Source organism: Clupea harengus, chromosome 5, assembly GCF_900700415.2.
Source record: "Clupea harengus chromosome 5, Ch_v2.0.2, whole genome shotgun sequence".
NCBI lineage: Eukaryota > Metazoa > Chordata > Actinopteri > Clupeiformes > Clupeidae > Clupea > Clupea harengus.
Window position 1 is genome coordinate 22550268 of NC_045156.1, and position 17701 is coordinate 22567968.

At 43.3% G+C, this 17701-nt stretch overlaps 1 protein-coding gene across 1 annotated transcript in view; it reads left to right on the forward strand.

The window, feature by feature from the left end:
• Positions 1-17701, forward strand: part of LOC105895883 (cadherin-22) — a 106775-nt gene that overhangs the window by 60715 nt on the left and 28359 nt on the right. The window contains exons 4-8 of the mRNA XM_012822573.3: positions 199-493; positions 9049-9168; positions 12614-12781; positions 14680-14867; positions 15116-15372. Of these exons, the coding sequence (XP_012678027.1) occupies positions 199-493; positions 9049-9168; positions 12614-12781; positions 14680-14867; positions 15116-15372 (1028 nt within the window). The remainder of the gene's footprint in view (positions 1-198; positions 494-9048; positions 9169-12613; positions 12782-14679; positions 14868-15115; positions 15373-17701) is intronic.

Here is a 17701-nt window from a genome sequence, read left to right on the forward strand (position 1 = left end):
TGCTAGCCAAACATTTTTGATGAAGGAGTATCATAGTTCAGCCCCCTTTGTGGTGCTGTTTCACACCAATTCTACTCCACGACAGGCACAGCTGTGAAACAACTTTTGTTTTCTTGTAGCGAGGGGCAGAACCTGAGAGAAACTGTGGGGATTCCCTCCTGATTGCAAGTGTCACTCATGCTTGTGTCTGACCCGCAGATCCACTCCGACTCCGACAACGGTGAGGGCATGATCAAGTACACCATCTCGGGGGAGGGCGCAGGCACCATCTTCATCATCGACGAGATCACAGGCGACATCCATGCCACGCAGAAGCTGGACCGCGAGGAGAAGGCCCACTACACGCTGCGCGCCCAGGCCCGCGACCGCTACTCCAGCGCCCCGCTGGAGCCCGAGTCCGAGTTCGTCATCAAGGTCCAGGACATCAACGACAGCGAGCCCAAGTTCCTGGAGGGCCCTTACATCGGGAGTGTCGCAGAGTTATCACCTATAGGTAAGAAACGAGTGACGGAGAAATGACAAATCTGTCACCGGAGTAGATAAATGACGAAACACACTTGATGTGGGACCTTGATTGTGGTCTGGGGTGCAGCTTTGATTATTAATGCTCCATTCATCAACTGTCGACTGCGCTAGCGGCTGATATTAATCATCTCCCACAAATAGCAGTATAAATATGTATTGATCTTGACCTAGTTATCAAGACAACATGATAAGGTTTAATGACGATTCCACTAATAGCTGAGATTGTAATTGCAGAAATCTGTTGTGTGTTTGTGTGTGTGTGTGTGTGTGTGTGTGTGAGAGAGTGAGCAAGGCTGTTTGCAAATGCTTTAAGAGCCTGTGATAGTAAATGCAATGGCTCTGGCACTCTGTCACTGTGAACCACCTGATTGGAATTAATTCCTGCTTCCTCAGCATGTTCATATGCAGGACTTGGGGGGGCTTGCAGTGTGTGCAGAGGCAAGAGGGAGAAAGAGAGAGAGGGACAGAGAGAAACAGAGAGGGAGGGAAGAACGAGAACCGCAAACGCTCCGACCCTCCCTCTTTCCTCCGTCTGCACCACTCATTCACTTACCTCTCAGTCAAATTACACATTAAATGAGTGTGCACTTCATGTTTTATACATCGGACAGAGTGGCGGCTCTAATGAGATAACAGTAGTGCTTAGTCAAGCATTTCCCCGTTTGTTTTCGGCGCATATTTGCTTTCCTGTAGAACAACTCCTAATGGCGTCACTTTTAGCATGCCGGTGATAAGGTCACCAGCCTTCCATCAAAGCCAAACTTGACAGGAGACAGTCAATACTTCTCAGCCCTGACAACAGCCTGGGAAAAGCCTTCACAAGAGCTCAACAGTATGGTTGCTCAGATGGGGTTCACTGTAAATAATGGCTAAGTGGTTTAGAGCTGTCTTCCAGTGATGTGACCCTAAAAAAAGATATACCATGTTCTTATTTTTTTTAAAGCTTTTTAAAGCAGGAACAAAGATTGCGCCGACATGATTGATTAGCTTTTGTGGTTGGTCTATAGATTTTCATTGAGCCATCACACAAATGTGAGTAGGACTACTGTTTACCAGTGCAGTATTGTCATAACACATATTCGTAGTTGCTAAAGTATGAGTAAGTAAGTAAGTATGAGTTTAAGTATGAAGAATGTATGAAAGGTGTTATGAAAAAGAAGGTATGAGTTTATGTGTGAGGTACCATGATGCCTGGCATGCTTAGTGCGAGGTAACAGAGGAAAAGTGAAAGCTAGCGATCTGAGGAAAAATGAGATGTAATCGGAGTATGTGCCGATGCATGATCGCTGTGCTGTTTTATTACCTCTCCGCAATAATAATAAAAAAGTAATCAGGAACAAGCCCCCAGCATATTCATTTTCACTTAACGTTCCAATTATGCTTGCTCACTCGTTCGTTCGCTGGCCAGTCGCTGCTGGTGGCTTTCAAATACAAAGTCCGGGAACAAAAAGCATTTGTTTTTGCCATTAATCAAAGTGTTTGGGGGGGATCGCTGAGTTGCGGTTAACTCGACGAGGACTAACACTAAAGCCAGCCAGAGAAGTTGCACGCAGGGAGTTTGTTTAAAACATTCGCCCGTAGTGTCACCCAGTAATAAAATCTATGTCGTAAAACACATTTTTCCACCAAGTGGATTTGATACACTGAATATCATGTACAAAAGACACACATCTCAATGTGTTCATGTGTTGAAAAGTAGCGCTGAAGCACTGAATAATGATAAATCAGACCATGACAAATACATGAAATGTGTTGCATACGATGTGAAATGGGAAATGATGCAGTCATTTCGTCATGTGGAAGCTAAACTCATTGGTCATGGCGAAGTAGTTATCCAGCATTTAGTGTGTTACATATCTTTTAAAGCAATCTAGGCCAGGTTTACAAGTCTTCATGCAGTTGCTGGTATTTCAGAGACAATAGTAAGACAGCATTTTCAATGTTGTCAGAAGAGAAAATTATGTTTGTTCCATGTGCATACAAGGTATTTTACTTCTCATATGCAAATTCTGTGGATGATGCTTGCTAGCACTGATAGCGAAGGCACTTCCCTTTATCCTTGGGCCTGCATTCCTTCTGTATCCATCCAGTTACCTAAAAGAAGGAAACGCACAAGCACCCTTTCACATGACAATTGATAGACCGTACATTATGTGTACAAAGATGTATACCTCATGTATGACAGATTATTATTAAGATTTTTCAAACCAGCAGTGTTGCTACGTGGTTTTTAATTTGTTTTCGGAGTGAGGTAAAGTACATAGGAGAATAGGCCCTACAGAGTAATGTTCCGAGAGCCATCTTTGAAAAGTACAGCGTTTTGTAAACGATGACTTTCAAATGCGCAGAGGAAATGTTCTGAACAGATTCATGGTAATGCACCTTGAAGCGTTTGGGCATTTGGCAAAGGACAACAATAAATGCTAGGATCAGCCGTACGTTAGGAGAAGTAATCATATGCAGGTCTGTTTGAACGACAACTATTCCATTAGGAGCATAGGCCGAGTCTGAGTTCACCAGTTACGGTTCCATTTGAGGCCTCTCCTAATTGGTCATTATACGCATAGGGGCGCTAGGTTCAGCTGGGGAACTGCACTTGATGTGAAAATGGGTGATGACTGATTCGCCACCCATGCATCAATACGAACTCTATGGACATTTACCATTTGTGTTTTGCAAATGAGATATTACCTTTTATTTTTGAGGTTTTAAATGAAACCTGTGCTGCCCTTTCCAAAGTAAATAGCTGTGAAAATCCATTTCAGGTTAGTCTGTTTTTTCCCAGTGTTATCAAGCAAAGCTTTCTCGCTCCTGTAGACTTGAGACCACCCGGTAAGTTTGCCAACTTCAATGGGTTATAAAACAGCCAATGTTAAAACTTGCTATATACAACACTTAAAAAAAAAAAAAAAAAAAGCCAGAACACTCTTGAAACAGTGGGCTTGGCTCCTGTACGAGGGGACAGGAAATGTGATCCCTGAAAGCACTGACACACCACCTGTGCGACAAAGAGGTTTGGTTTGCCTCTCAAGTGATGCACTCAGGATGGATGAAGTCACTTTACCAAAGATATGCTGTATTATTGATGATGTGTTTGCTAATGCATACAGTTGCTCTGTGGACATTTGTGTATGTGTGTGTGCGTGTGTGCATGTGCGTGCGTGTGTGCGTGTGTGTGTGTGTGTGTGTGTGTGTGTGTGTGTGGGTGTGTGTGTGTAGGGTGTGTGTGTGTGTGTGTGTGTGTGTGTTTGTGTGTGTATGGGTGTGTGTGTTTCAATATAAGCAAAGTCCCCTGTAGTGTTTCTGCTCTGACCCAACTAATATCGCCCTGTCATGCAGTTATGGCTCCTTGTATTAGTTGTTTGATGATGTTGTCAACACTGTACATGATGTAACAAAATTTTAGTTTTTAAATTAACAAAATTAGAGGCATGCACGCTATTATTATAATTTACTTTATATTTCTTACTTGGCACAGGAAGATCTGCTCATTTGATAAACTCTGTCTGTGTTATTAAAAACTAAACCATAAATATTTGAGAAGGATGCTTTCCCCTTGCTCTTTGTGGCCATTCTAGCCAAAGTAGAGGTTTAAATATTTAGACTTTGGCTAGTTTGCCCTGCTCTGACTTTGTAGCTTCTTGCATTACATGCAAAAATAATATGACTCTTGTACATCGCACTTTGCTCAACATGGTTATAAAGGATGAGCTATCTTTGTCCCCATTGATGACTTAGAGATGTTGAATATAATCCAAAGCTGTTTGCTTCACAAACGGGGGCCTTCACTGATAATCATGCAACACAAATACTCCATGTCAGAGTGCATAGATCTTTTTCAGTTTTTCAGTTGCACCACAGGAGACACTGAGATGCCATGTAGAACAGAAGGAAAGGGTCTTTGAGAGCATCTTGTCATGTTCTCTCAGCACTACACGCTCTCTTTTTGAATATCCATGCACAACCACATTTGAGTGTCCAAAGCCTCACCTGACTCTGACACTGAATTATTATTCTCAAATCGTGTGCTGATATTATCTCCAAAGGCACAGGTACCTGGTAAACAACGTCTATTTTCTGTCACTGCTATCATCCGTGGTTTGATGAAAGGATTCCTGTTTTCTGTCCTTACAGACCCCCTCCCCTCGAGCCTCCCCCCCCCACACACACACACACACACACACCACCACCACCCCCCACATGAGATGTACGATTAAACTGCCTCAGCAGGGCAGGATGCGTCCAGGGTCAGATCAGTCCCTGACAGAAACATCAGTTGACGGATGGTGCCAGTGTAATTGTGTGATTGATGGGCTGTTTTGAGGGGCCTCTGGCCACGGCAAGACAGGTGGGGTCATGAGGCCTGTGCCTGAGAATTCTGACTCTCTGACCCACCTCGCGTCATCTCTCCTGATTGACAGTGCTGCCTCCTCTTCCAAGTTACACACTGCATTTCCTTTAGTGGCAGCATCAGTTTCAAGAACACCCACCAAATATATATTTCTGAGTATATACTGTATACATACACACACACACACACACACACAAACACACGCACACACACACACACATATATATATATATATATATTTGTGTATGTACATACATACATACACACACACACCCTATGTTCTGTCTGAGGGAGACTGAAGAAGTCTGTTATCCTAGTTTTCACCAAACAAGCCGAAGCAGAGGCAAGCAGCATGAAACTCTAACCGTGCTTCCACTTTATGCCCCTCTTGTTAGCCGTTAAAGCGAATTAGCCTGTGGAAGCTTTGCACACCTGCCAAACATCCTGTATTAGCGGTTGTGCATTTAGCATTCCAGCCAATGTTGTGGTGATTGTTTGTGCTTCTTGTCCATTGATCATTACATTGATTATACACTGTAGATACAGTTAAGGTGGTGTACAGAGCTACCTGAGCGCTAACCTCCCTTTACTGACACCACTAAACAAATAACAGCACAATTCAATAAAAGACCTTAGGTTCAGCCTGATAAAAGCTCAGATTTATATATCTGTCGCAACGGATGAGAAAATACTATCACCAAATCCTTGTAGGACCTCATTCAGAATTACAGTAAGCAGGCCATTGACTTTTATGACATAGCACTCCCCCATCCCCCCTTCATCCTTTCTTTTTCTTTTTTTCTTCTCCCGTCGACTTTTATGTCGGCCAGCCAGTCACATGAATCACCACTGAAGTGGTGGAGGAATAACGTTTCATGTGAAAACACCTCAGTGCTTTATGGTGCTGCTAAATGATCCATAATACGTGGAGATTTGGGGTGGGAAAGCTCTCAGTCCACCGCGATTAGGACAGGGGCTCGGCAGAGGAGTGTGGCCGACGCACTGCACAGCATCGTGCCGCCCGCTGTGGCATCTCTGAGGTGGAGAGAGAGCGAAAGAGAGAGAGAGAGATAGAGAGAGAGAGAGAAAGAGAGGGAACGGGAACGGGCACAAATCTCCTTTACGACGCCAGTGCTTAAATGGCTGTCAGTCCGGTGTCTCGCACGTGGCAGGCCCTCTCCTTCGGCACCCTCTCCTCGGAGCTGTAATTGAACCGTCTCCTCCCTTAAGTGCAGCCACTGTCGTCGGAGGCTGTTTGAAACAGATTGTGTTGATGCCGTTAAATACATATGTGCGTAAATCTCTCTCTCTCTCGCTCTCTCTCTCTCTCTCTCTCTTTCTCACTGGAGCTTCAGGGGCAAAAAGCAATACCTCCAAAATTCTGTCTTCTCAATGAGTGTCTGGGTCACATTCAAATGAAGGTTTCAGCATCAATAATGTTGCTCACTTGCCTATCCTCATATGCTTAAAAAAAACCCTGCATTACAAGCTGAATCTGGCCCTAATGGCATTCATTAGATGAGATAGGTTGGATGCTGGAGGAACCAACCGTATGCTGGGCTGCATAAACCATGTCAAGGAGAATATCTCACTGGCATCATCCCTTAATCTCTCTTGGAGTGGGAACCAACCGGTCCAGAATAATCAAAACAACCTGACACAGGAAGTGGGGGGTGGGGGGGACTTTTAAGTTTCAAGTTTTTATCACTTGAATTTCAAGACTGGCCCTTTAATGTATTTTTTATGGCCATACCATTCCCTGCTAATCTAGTATGACTACCTCAGTGAGTGCCATGAGGGAGTTTATATCACTGTAGACCAATATACCTCCTGGCAGCAGTCCACCCCTTTAAGAAATGGTTATGGAAATAGAGTAGGTTAAACATTCCTCTCGTTCAAGAAGTAGAGTATATTGTACACCAAGGTCATGGGTTCAATTCCTGTGCGGCAATAACACTGCCAAAATGAATCTGTCCGCTATGTGCAACTGATTGTTAGGACAATATCTATTGATTTTGTTGATATACAGGTTTTGTTCGTGCGAATGGAGGTTCTCGATAAAAACACCATGGTCACGGCCAGTTCAGTTATGCATCATGTGTTCCTTCCTTGTTACACTGACTTGTATTGTACTGAGTTTTGGAGAGATATGCATCACATATTCAGCTCTGTTTGTTTGATTGTTTGATTAATTTACCTTGATAGCCCCGAAATAAATTTCTATGTAATGGATATATAATGTATAAGGAAACGTTATTGTATAGAGTTATAGTATAGAGTTCCAATGGAATATGAAAGGTCTCTTGACATTTTGGACTGATGTCCTTTTTCAGCTGTGCAAGGATAATGATAATGATATAATTATATGTGTATATAAAGCCTACTGTCAATCTCTGCCTTCAATAGCAACACTCTGTTGAGGTTTGCTTGCAGGATGGAGTCAAGCAAAGAAGGGGCAGATCAGGAACTGCAAACAATCCGGCTGAATGTATTTTTAGGCTGAGGAGGAATATTTGCCGAGAGAATAAAACACACATGAAATGCAGAAACGAAATAATATAACGCCACAGCTCTCCGACTCGTCCCAGCACCTCCCAGTGTAATATAAGAACAGAGATTGTGGCGGAACACTAGTCTGTTTTTCTCCCATCGCCCCAACACTTACATTTCTGTGAGCGATTATTTATTTATTTTTGATTATTTATTGTATACCCTTGAGTCACCACCAAAAAAATCTGCTTAGGACATCCAAGCCAATAACTAATGACTTCCTTGGGAAGCCTGGGCGGTGCATTAATGAGAGGCGAAGCCACAGTCGCTTCTCGCTCGCTTTTTTTAAATGTAAACCAAATAAAGAAGCATTTGCATTTATATAGTTCTCTCACCATTGGCATACCCAGACTTACGGAATCAGCTGGGCGTCATGCTGATTATTACCTGGGGAAAATTAAGATAAGAAAGTAATCCTATGAAAGGGGGTGGCTTTCCCATTACCACCTCACAGCCAGGTATATGGAATTAAACAGCCCCCATATCCAGGGAAAAAAAAGAGAGGAAAAAAATAAAGATTCTGCCTCATATTCTCTGTCCCGTTTTGTTTGTTTCCCTGCGATAAGACCATTCCGAAAAAACCGAATCAGGACAGACAACAGCAGCGATTCCACACGTTTGAAGATTTGAAGGCATGAAAGATGCTTAACGTTGTTCAAAATGGCAGGTTTCTCATTCAGGTGTGCTCACAAAAGGGTTGCATTGCATTTCAAAGTCACCAAAAAACAGCCACAGCTAATATATCGGCGGATTACCAAGCGGACAATTTCTTGATCTGGCCATTTAGCTTGAAACAAGAAACTGAGAAGTGGTAACGCTAGCGAAGGAGGCGAGAGGAGATTGAGCGCAGAATAATTAAAAAGCCATAAGACAGAGACAGCCGAGATCAAAGAGGGAGGCTTACGGGGAGTAGCTCACCGGCTGAAATGATAAAATGCTGTCCTTTTCCCCCTCCTCCCCACGGGACTGGGGTTGCTGACAGGAGACAAACAGGTTTCTGACACATCCTTCTAATTAGCCTAATTAGCATAGTGCTATTATGTGGCCGGACAGTAGCATGACAGGTCCCGGGGAATGGCTACAGCTGTGACCTTTGTGGACACCACCAGCTGTCAGCAATTACCTGCCGTGGCGTCGGCCCCGGTAGAGGCCGCTTCTCTGTCCTTGGGTACCATTTGTGACTCAAATCCATTCCCCCAAACAAGAAAGTGATTCTTTTTTTTCTCACTCTTTCCCTCTCTCTCTCTCTCTTTTCTTCTTTCTCACAAGAAAATAAGCTTTTTCAACAAGAGGCATATTTCCCACCTCCCCCCAAAGGAGCTCGGGCCATTAAGCTTTATAGACTCCAGGCTGTGCTTTGGTTAAAATGTGTGACTAAATGTAAATATATGCTTTGCGTTGGGAGCCCCTGCAGCTTGCGGATGCACACAGTTGACTTGGGAAGAGCAGCAACTTTGTGAACAAATTCACTTTCTAGCCAACAAAAGCAACTCATGGGGGCACCTGTAAATGTGTTTAAGGAGATATAATTGGGTTTGGTGAGAGGGCGTGGTAATGGGGCCATTCGCAGTGATGGATGGCTTCGCAGTCTCTAGAGTGATGTTTGCTGTTTACCCCCTTAGGGACCTCGGTGATGAAGGTGGCGGCCTCGGACGCGGACGATCCCACCTACGGGAGCAGCGCCCGGTTGGTGTACAGCGTGCTGGACGGAGAGATGTTCTTCGCCGTGGACAGAGACACAGGTGAGGGCAAGGCTGAGTAATCTGAAAACAAATAGACAAATATAAAATGGTGAGTATGTAGAAAACAGTTTAGTTAGTGTTCAGTGACATAGAGAAAATTAAGCATTTAGTCCAGGACTAATTTATCTGTGTGGTATCTTTTAATTTGAAATGATGCCGTAGTGCAATAGTGAATAATTGGATAACAACAGTCATCATTTCAATAATTAACCTTTGTGTGATCACTGGCAAAGTCATAAGTAATTGAAATGAAATGGAGATGCTGATAACTGACTTACTGGTGCTCATACTCGATTGGTTCTCTGTGTTCAACACATCAAAACATATAAATACCGTACACATCAACACACATCAACACGGCTCATTTCTCAGCTGTCATGTTGTCGATGAGGACAAACCAATATGAAATATCTCCTACTGGCGTCAGCTATTAATCCTGCTGTGAGATTCGCATTCAGTGGTAATGCTGAATTTATGTACTTCAACGCATGGGCGGCCACCTGAAAGATACGTCTGCGCAGTAGTCATCCAGGTATATCACAGGTTTTTGTTGCCTGCAAATATGGCCCATGGGAGTAGCACTAAACTTTTAATGATTTCTTTTTGGGGGCCTGCAGGGCTTGATTTGGTTTGCCCCGGTGCACTGGATGATAAATGGCTTTGCCTCAGCTGGGCTGGCCTGCTGACTCTAGACTCTTTGCTTACCTAGGCTTGTCAAACCGGTGAAGGAGGTACTACTGTAGTTGGAGTGGGTGAGCGCATAGGCGAGGAGACACAAGGCTGTGTATTTAATTGGCAAGCACTTATAGTCTGGCAGTGGGAAATGAAAAGGACATTTAATGTTTATTTGCAAAACAACACAGTCTACTGTATGCTATGGATTGTGTTCTGCATCTAGTATGGAACCCCTTATGTCACCAAGTTATGTGACAAAAATCTGTGAACGGACATTTCTGTCTTGTATTAGCAATGGTAGATGTAAAGCGAACTCTTTCTGTCACCGTTTTAATAGACTCCTAATGTCCCTAGGTAATTTTGTGTCGAAAATATCTATTCCATGATTGCACTAAAGTTTTTATGTCATAGATATGCCTCTGAGGTAGGGTGTCACTGAGACATTACTTGTGTACACCCATAAACACAGACGCATATACTTCTCACTGAACACTGTGATGGCAAGTCCACCTTTTTGTTAACTATCCATCAATAGACGCAGAACTCACTTTCACTGGCACCAGAGTGTCAAGTGAATGAGGTTAACTCAAAATTGGAGTTGATATGGATGGTAGACAAACAAATAAACAAATTAATAATAATAATAATAATGATAATAATAATAACTATTATAATGATAAAGTATGAACAAGGTCTGTATTGAGGAAATTAGAGAGTTAGTTAAAAAACTTCCATTCCAATTATTCTAAATTCTAAATGAGCCCAAAAAGAACTATAGGCTCTTGGCAGTTCCTTTGTGTAACTATCCACACTGAGCCAATCTTTTCTAAAGAGACCATCTTTCTTTCTATGCCGAAATAGGAGTTTAAACACTAAATAAAAGTCTTGAAAAGGATTGAGAAAAATACCACAACAGGTTTTACATCTAAATTACATCAAATGAATTGAATAAACGTTGGCTACTACAAACACACTGGACATCTGAAAATGCAAACCAGTCTGAACAGAGACATTCTGACTATAGCAGTTAAATCTTGGCTGAAATCTAGTCTCAACAAAAAGTGATTAGTGATTTAATTCATTTCATATTCTTAGTGATTTACAAATATGTGCTGTCCATAGTTTCCCGTATTTTAACCACATGAAAAACAAATGTATATACAAGGTCAAATATATTAATATTCAAATGTAAAAAGCAATAGTTTGTTTGTGGTGGAAAATTGCTTGAAAGACTAGTCTTGCTTTTTTCATTTGAATATTAATATATTTGGCCTTGTATATACATTGGTTTTTCATGTGGTTAAAATACAGGAAACTATGGACAGCACATATTTGTAAATCACTAAGAATGTTAAATAAATTAAATCACTAATCACTTTTTGTTGAGCCAGGTTTGAAACAACAAACACAGACCTACTTCTGTCTGCAATATTATCGAGGAGCCTATTCTTTTGGTTCAAACTTCAAAAGATAAAAAAACATTTGATGTTTGATACTACATGACATTTGACAATCATGACGATATACTATCCTCATTTATCCTAGCAACCCTAGACATCTGCCAGTGACAAGACTATACCCTCAGAATTGCAGTGTTCATGCTTTGGACCACCATACAAAAGGCATTGTATTGGTTTAAAATTTGTGAACACAGTTCACCCACAAATTGTGCACTGCCAACATTTTAGCCAAATTCCTTTACAGTTGTCCATGATGACATGATTTTTAATATGCATTCTAATTAAATATGCAACTTTCAAGTACTTGACAGGTTACTGCAATCCCACTACCTTGTTATGACAAGACCTATCTTCCTGCACATCAGTGCACTTATTGAAAGCCATAAATAACCATAGCAACAATAAAAACAGCATGCCCTAGTGTTGCGCATGTAACAGAGCGAGGCAGGAGGAGAGGTGCCAACATGGCAGGAAGGCCTACAGTGATGCTGGGACCCCACCAGGACTGTGAAACGCTGCTCTCTGTGAGGATTCACTTCTCTTTGACCACAGTGGATTCATTTTCTTTGGGAAATACTGTATTAGCTCCTGTAATATTCTCAGCGAACTTTATTTGTAGAAGCATAGGGGGTGTTACACTTCATTATGTCCAAGATTGGCATCTCACCCAGAAACCCAGAAATGCAATAATAACCAACCTCTTGCGAGAGTTAAGTCCAATCTTGTTGACATTTCAGAGTCACAGGTCGAGTGACTCATGTAAATTAGTTTCCTTCACTCTTCAAAGTCCCCCAAAATCCCATTTCCAAGCTTGTCATTGTGACATTGGTCATTGTGCTCCTGATCCTCTGGCAGCATCCCTTCCTGCAGGAATCAACATTTATTTTTTGTAGAACATTCAGTTTGTTCAAGCTCGAGGACAAGCCGTCCACAGAAGTAGCAGTAAAAGAGAGCTTTGCTTTCAAATCCAAGCCATAAATACATTTTAGGGGTTGTTCTTATGCAGTCACTGACTGTCTGTATGCGGTAGGCATTTCAATACTGAATGGTGAGACTTGTATGACTGTGTAGCCCAGAGTCTGGTACAATCTGCATTATCACAGTAGAGACTAGAGGTTGAGAATGAGAAGTGCACTGCCGCTACAATCTGCCCTATATATGCCCTATAGTCTGCTTAATTGCTTTTTTTTATAATGAGCCACAAAAAAGGAATATCTCCACTGTTGCTCGACATACGTATGTGCCAGTAATGTGACCTTTCATTTCACTCCATTTTCCCTTCCCTCTTCTTTTCTGCCTTTCTTCCTCAGGAGTGATTCGGACAGCAGTGGCAGATCTAGACCGCGAGACGCAGGATCGCTATGAGCTGGTTGTCAAGGCAACAGACATGGCAGGCCAAATGGGCGGTCTCTCCGGCTCTACCACAGTGACCATAGTGATCACGGATGTTAATGACAACGCTCCGAGCTTTCCGCAGAGTGGGTGCACTTCAGACACGGCATATTTGCGATCATGTGTGAAACTATCTATGGTTTCTGATGTTAGAATTCAACTTCCAGAGAGAGACAGAGGGAGAGGGAGAGAGAGAGAGAGAGAGACAAAGTCATCTGTGGACATTAGACTCTGAATTGGAGTTAGAAAAGGGGAGCGTGTAGGACGCAGGAAATGAAAGTAACGGCTTGAAGGCGACGCTGATTGATGACGAGCAAAGTAAATAATAATTAAAATGCTGACGGTTTATTATGCAGAGGCAAGAAAAACATTCCGTGTAAGTCCATTAAGATTCACTCAGCTATGTAAATCAGGTGGAGATTGGCAAAAGTACACGTCCAGGTGATTACTTTGCAGATGCTTGCTTATGCAAATTCTTACATTGACCCATAACAGAAAGCGACCTGTGCAGTCTGACTGGAGTTGTTCAATTAAGGATGCAAACATGCACCGCCAATAAAGGCACGCCCCTTATGTCGAAATAGCCCATGATTTACAAAAAGACACACACATACACACACACACACAGAGTAAAAAGGGCTATACCCTTCCCAGTCAGTTCTGATGGTCTGGGTTTTTTTTTGCGAGCCCATCTGTCTTGCGTGTACCACAGTGACAAAAACATGTGCCTCGCCTGCAAATAATCCACAGGAGAGGTTCCAGGGAGGCGACTTCCAAAGTAGCTCTTTTCAATGAGCGCTCAGCTTCAAACAAATGAAAAGCACTTTGTATCATTGCTCCCGTATCAGAGTGAGCCTAGTGGGTGATACATTTAATATATTTATGTCTGGGAGGCAGACCGAGGGGAGCCTTGTGCTTCTTTCCGACACCAGCCAAACAAACCAAAAGGAAGTGCATGGCAGGAAAGGCACAGATGATATACCCATGAGCTGTGTGTGGGGGGGGGTGTGAGTGAGTGTGAGTGTGAGTGTGTGTGTGTGTGTGTGTGTGTGTGTGTGTGTGTGTGTGTGTGTGTGTGTGTGTGTGTGTGTGTGAGTGTGTGTGTGGGTGTGTGGGTGGGTGAGTGTGTGTGTGTATGTGGGTGTGTGTGTTTTCTTTCGGTCCCGTGTGTTGTCTCTCTCATTCTGCTTCATCTTCTGTGAAGGAGGCAGCATTACTTCGATTACCGCAAAGCGCGTGCCGACATCAGGCTTATATACTCCCAAAAGTCTCTTTTCTTCTCTCTCGCTGTCTCTTTCTCTCTCTCAGCCTCTCTCTTTACACTCCTTCCCCTTGTGAGAATCTCGTATGTGGTCCACAGTGATAGCGTTTAGCTTACTTTCCTGGCTTTTTTTTCTTTGTGAGTCAGACTTCATTCAGTTTTTATTGAATTAGTGTGACATGTACCGTATACATGGCTGTTTCTATACTTTTAAACGCCATTGAAAAATGTAATACTTAGTAACGAATAGCAGTCCAGATTACAAACGTTCAATGTCACTTAGTGTGTGTGTGTATGTACCAGGAATGGAAGTCTGTATGACATGTATGAGTCTGTATGATACGTTTGCCTATGTGTTTTTGTGTCTCTGAGTGGAGAGGATCCTGCTGGCATAATGGCTACACACACCCAGTGCTCTCCGAGAGTGCTCTCTTCTCTCCCAATTATCAACAGCATGCTAGCAGCTCTCGCAGGATGCAACATGGAAACATAAATGCCTAATTGCACAATTACACAACTCTTTGCCTCAATCCCAGCCTCCACTTGTTGTGTACCCCGGAAATGCTCGCAACTTTGTGAATCCGTCGATAAGCCTAAAATATATGCTATTAGCCGTGTCTTGTCCCCATTTACCTGTGGGCTTCTGGTATGTTGTTTACTATGTGCACATAGCTACTATACAGCTAGTGCTGAGAATAACATGTTCCTTGCTCTCCCCATCAGAGCTGTACCAGTTCAGTGTTTCGGAGGGGGCAGATGTGGGGACCCCGATTGGGCGGGTGATCGCAACAGACGCGGACATGGGGGACAACACGGATATGAGCTACCTGATTGCAGAGGGGGAGGACGGTGAGCTGTTCAAAATCACCACGGACGGAGAAACGCAGGAGGCTGTCATTTCAGTCAAAAAGGTGCGGTGAACTCGTTTGGCCTGAACTGCCCAACAGTTGACCACTGCTGCAACAAAGGGCAGTCATAATATAACATAATATAATGCTATATGGCATACAGTACGTGCCATAACATTGTTTTTCATTATATTTTTATGAAGTTTAACATTTATGTATTTATGTATACATAACACACACACATCTCAAATAATCAACTTCGTTGTTATTGTTTCCAATCATGGGAGTAACGTGTGTAACTCTGTTCTCAGCGCCTGGACTTTGAGACCAAGCAAATCCACACCGTGGTCGTGGAGGCTGTGAACAAGCACGTGGACGAGCGCTTTGTGGATCTGGGGACGTTCCGAGATAAGACCATTGTGAAAGTCAGCGTCTCAGACGTGGATGAGCCGCCGGTGTTCTTCCCACCCCTGGGTGCCATTATGGAGGTGCAGGAGGACGCCAGGCTAGGGGCGCTGGTGGGCACCGTCACAGCCAGGGACCCAGACAGAGAGAACGTTCCTGTCAGGTATGCCCAACCCAACTTACAGGAGGGGGATGGGGGGAGGGATAAAACGTTCTGACTGGTATTGAAAATGCCCATGGACATTGTTGTAGTATTGAATCATTTTCCTCTAATTAACAAGAAAAACTGAAACCTCACGAAGCCCTGGAAACTCCCTTTTGACAGGCATTTGAATGGAAGCCTCACTACTGAGCAGTACCCACTGTCTCTGCAGCTCCCCGGATGGGGTGTTAATAGCTCCTTGGTGAAAAAGGAGTGTCTGTGTGGAGCACGAAAGTGTGTGTGTCTGTGTGTGTGTGTGTGTGTGTGTTCCTTCATATTGTGTTTGTCCCATTATAAGAAAATATCCAAAGTAACTGAGCAGGAACCAGGTTGGAGTCTTGAATTGTGGACATGCCTTATAGCCCCACTAGCACACAATTACCCACCTGCCATTTTTCTCTCAGTGAACACAGTAACTCTGCACACAGTCCAGCTAAGCCGAAGAGTACGGGCACATTCCTCTGCCTTCTCCTTGGTGTTATACTTCAAAAATAAAAGTAATTACCATGTAATCTAACATCTGACAGCCATTTAACAAGCATAAAATCATTACCTTTTCACCTTCTTCTAATTTTGAGGGAAAGAGATTCATTTTCCTTCTGTTGCCTTTTGCACAGTGAGTGAACATCTAAAGTGAACGTTCTTCATACAATTTTTTCCCCCGTATTGTTTGGCTTTAAAGGAATGTCTTTCTTCTTCCTGGTGCTCTCTGCTTCTCAGAAGCCTTATGAAGGGGCTATAAAGGCAAAGTCGGGCTGCACACAGCCTGTGCAAATTACCTCTATTAAAAATGCATGAGGCTGAACCAAAAGTGCTCCAGGTGTAATAAAGTACTGCGCAGCTACTGGCTGGATGGCAGGCGGGCGGGCGGGCGGGCGGGCGAGCGGGCTGGGCTGGGCTGGCACACTGGCCTGGCACCGTGCCCATGCCCATCGGTACCACTTTAATCATCTCTATTGGACTGAGCTAACCAAGCGGGTCTGTGCCCAGGGTCTCATCGTTCTCCCCCCACCTCACACACACCCCACCTCGCTAATGCCACCCAGCTCTAGCTCAGCCTAGTTCTGGCACCAAGGGCACCAAGCCCTGAGGAATGAACATGGTGCCTGGAAATGTGCCACCCCTATTTTGGATAGGAAATATTTGTTTATGTTTTGTTGTGCTCGTTTGGTAGGCGAGAGGTGAAAAAAAAGGGGCTGGCCCACTGTGAGTTTTTTTTTCACGCACCATCAAGCAATTTCTTTCTTCATAAAGCCCTGAAATAACACAGATTCATGAGTTTTTTTGTGGGTGAGATTTTTTATGAGGTGTGCTTTGTGCCATCTCTATAATGGAATACCTCGTAAATGCTTAGAGGCTTATTGGAATTTTTTTCTTTATCTCATTTGCGCCCCAACACAAACCCTACCACAAACACATTCTTTTGGCATTATGTGAGTCAGGTTGTGAAGAGGGATTTAGAGTTAGTCCATTAATGACTGATTAGCAGACATATTTCTCTGCAGAGTCAGTTAATACAAATCCTTATGTCCTTAAATGTATAAACATTGTTAATGCACCATTAAATGTGTGTGACTACTGCAATCTCAAGTGCTGTGCTTCCTCAAATCTGTATTTAATATTGCAGTTTTCATACCAGGCAGTGAAGGATACATGCATTTTAACAAATGTGCAGGGAGATTCTCTCTGCTGCAGTAAGATGCAATAAGATACAACTTCAATCAAATTGAAATCGGTAACCTCACTGAATGGTTTTGCTTACCTGGATGATTTTTTTAAAAGAAATACAAAAGAAAGTTCTACAGTGAAGATGAAAAGAGTCTTCCTTTAGAGCTGGGAAGCTCACTCGCTACCCCCTGGGCAATACGACATGGCCTTTTATACAAAACCCCTAGCTGAACCCCCATAACCCAGGGTAAAATACAAACTGATTAATCTCTCTAGTAATTTTGTATTCCAATCATTTTAGACACATCTGAAACCGTGGAGGCAGCTTTCACAGCCCTCTGGGCATCACAATTGAAATGAGGGTGTGTGGGTGTGTGTGTGTGTGTATGTGTGTGTGTGGGTGCTGGGGGTTGGGGGGGTAGTGGGAGCTTGGGTGGTAGTGGTTGTTCGTGAAGAAAAAGTAAAAGTAAACTATTCGCTTGAATTTTGTTGACTCGGTAACCTTCTGAGAGGTGCTTATGTACCATAAGGAAAGTGAAAGTGTATTCCATGGGAGTGCAGCATACATTATTAATCTGTGTTTCTAAGGCCGTCCGGGGCGGCCACAGCTCTGCCAGTTAGC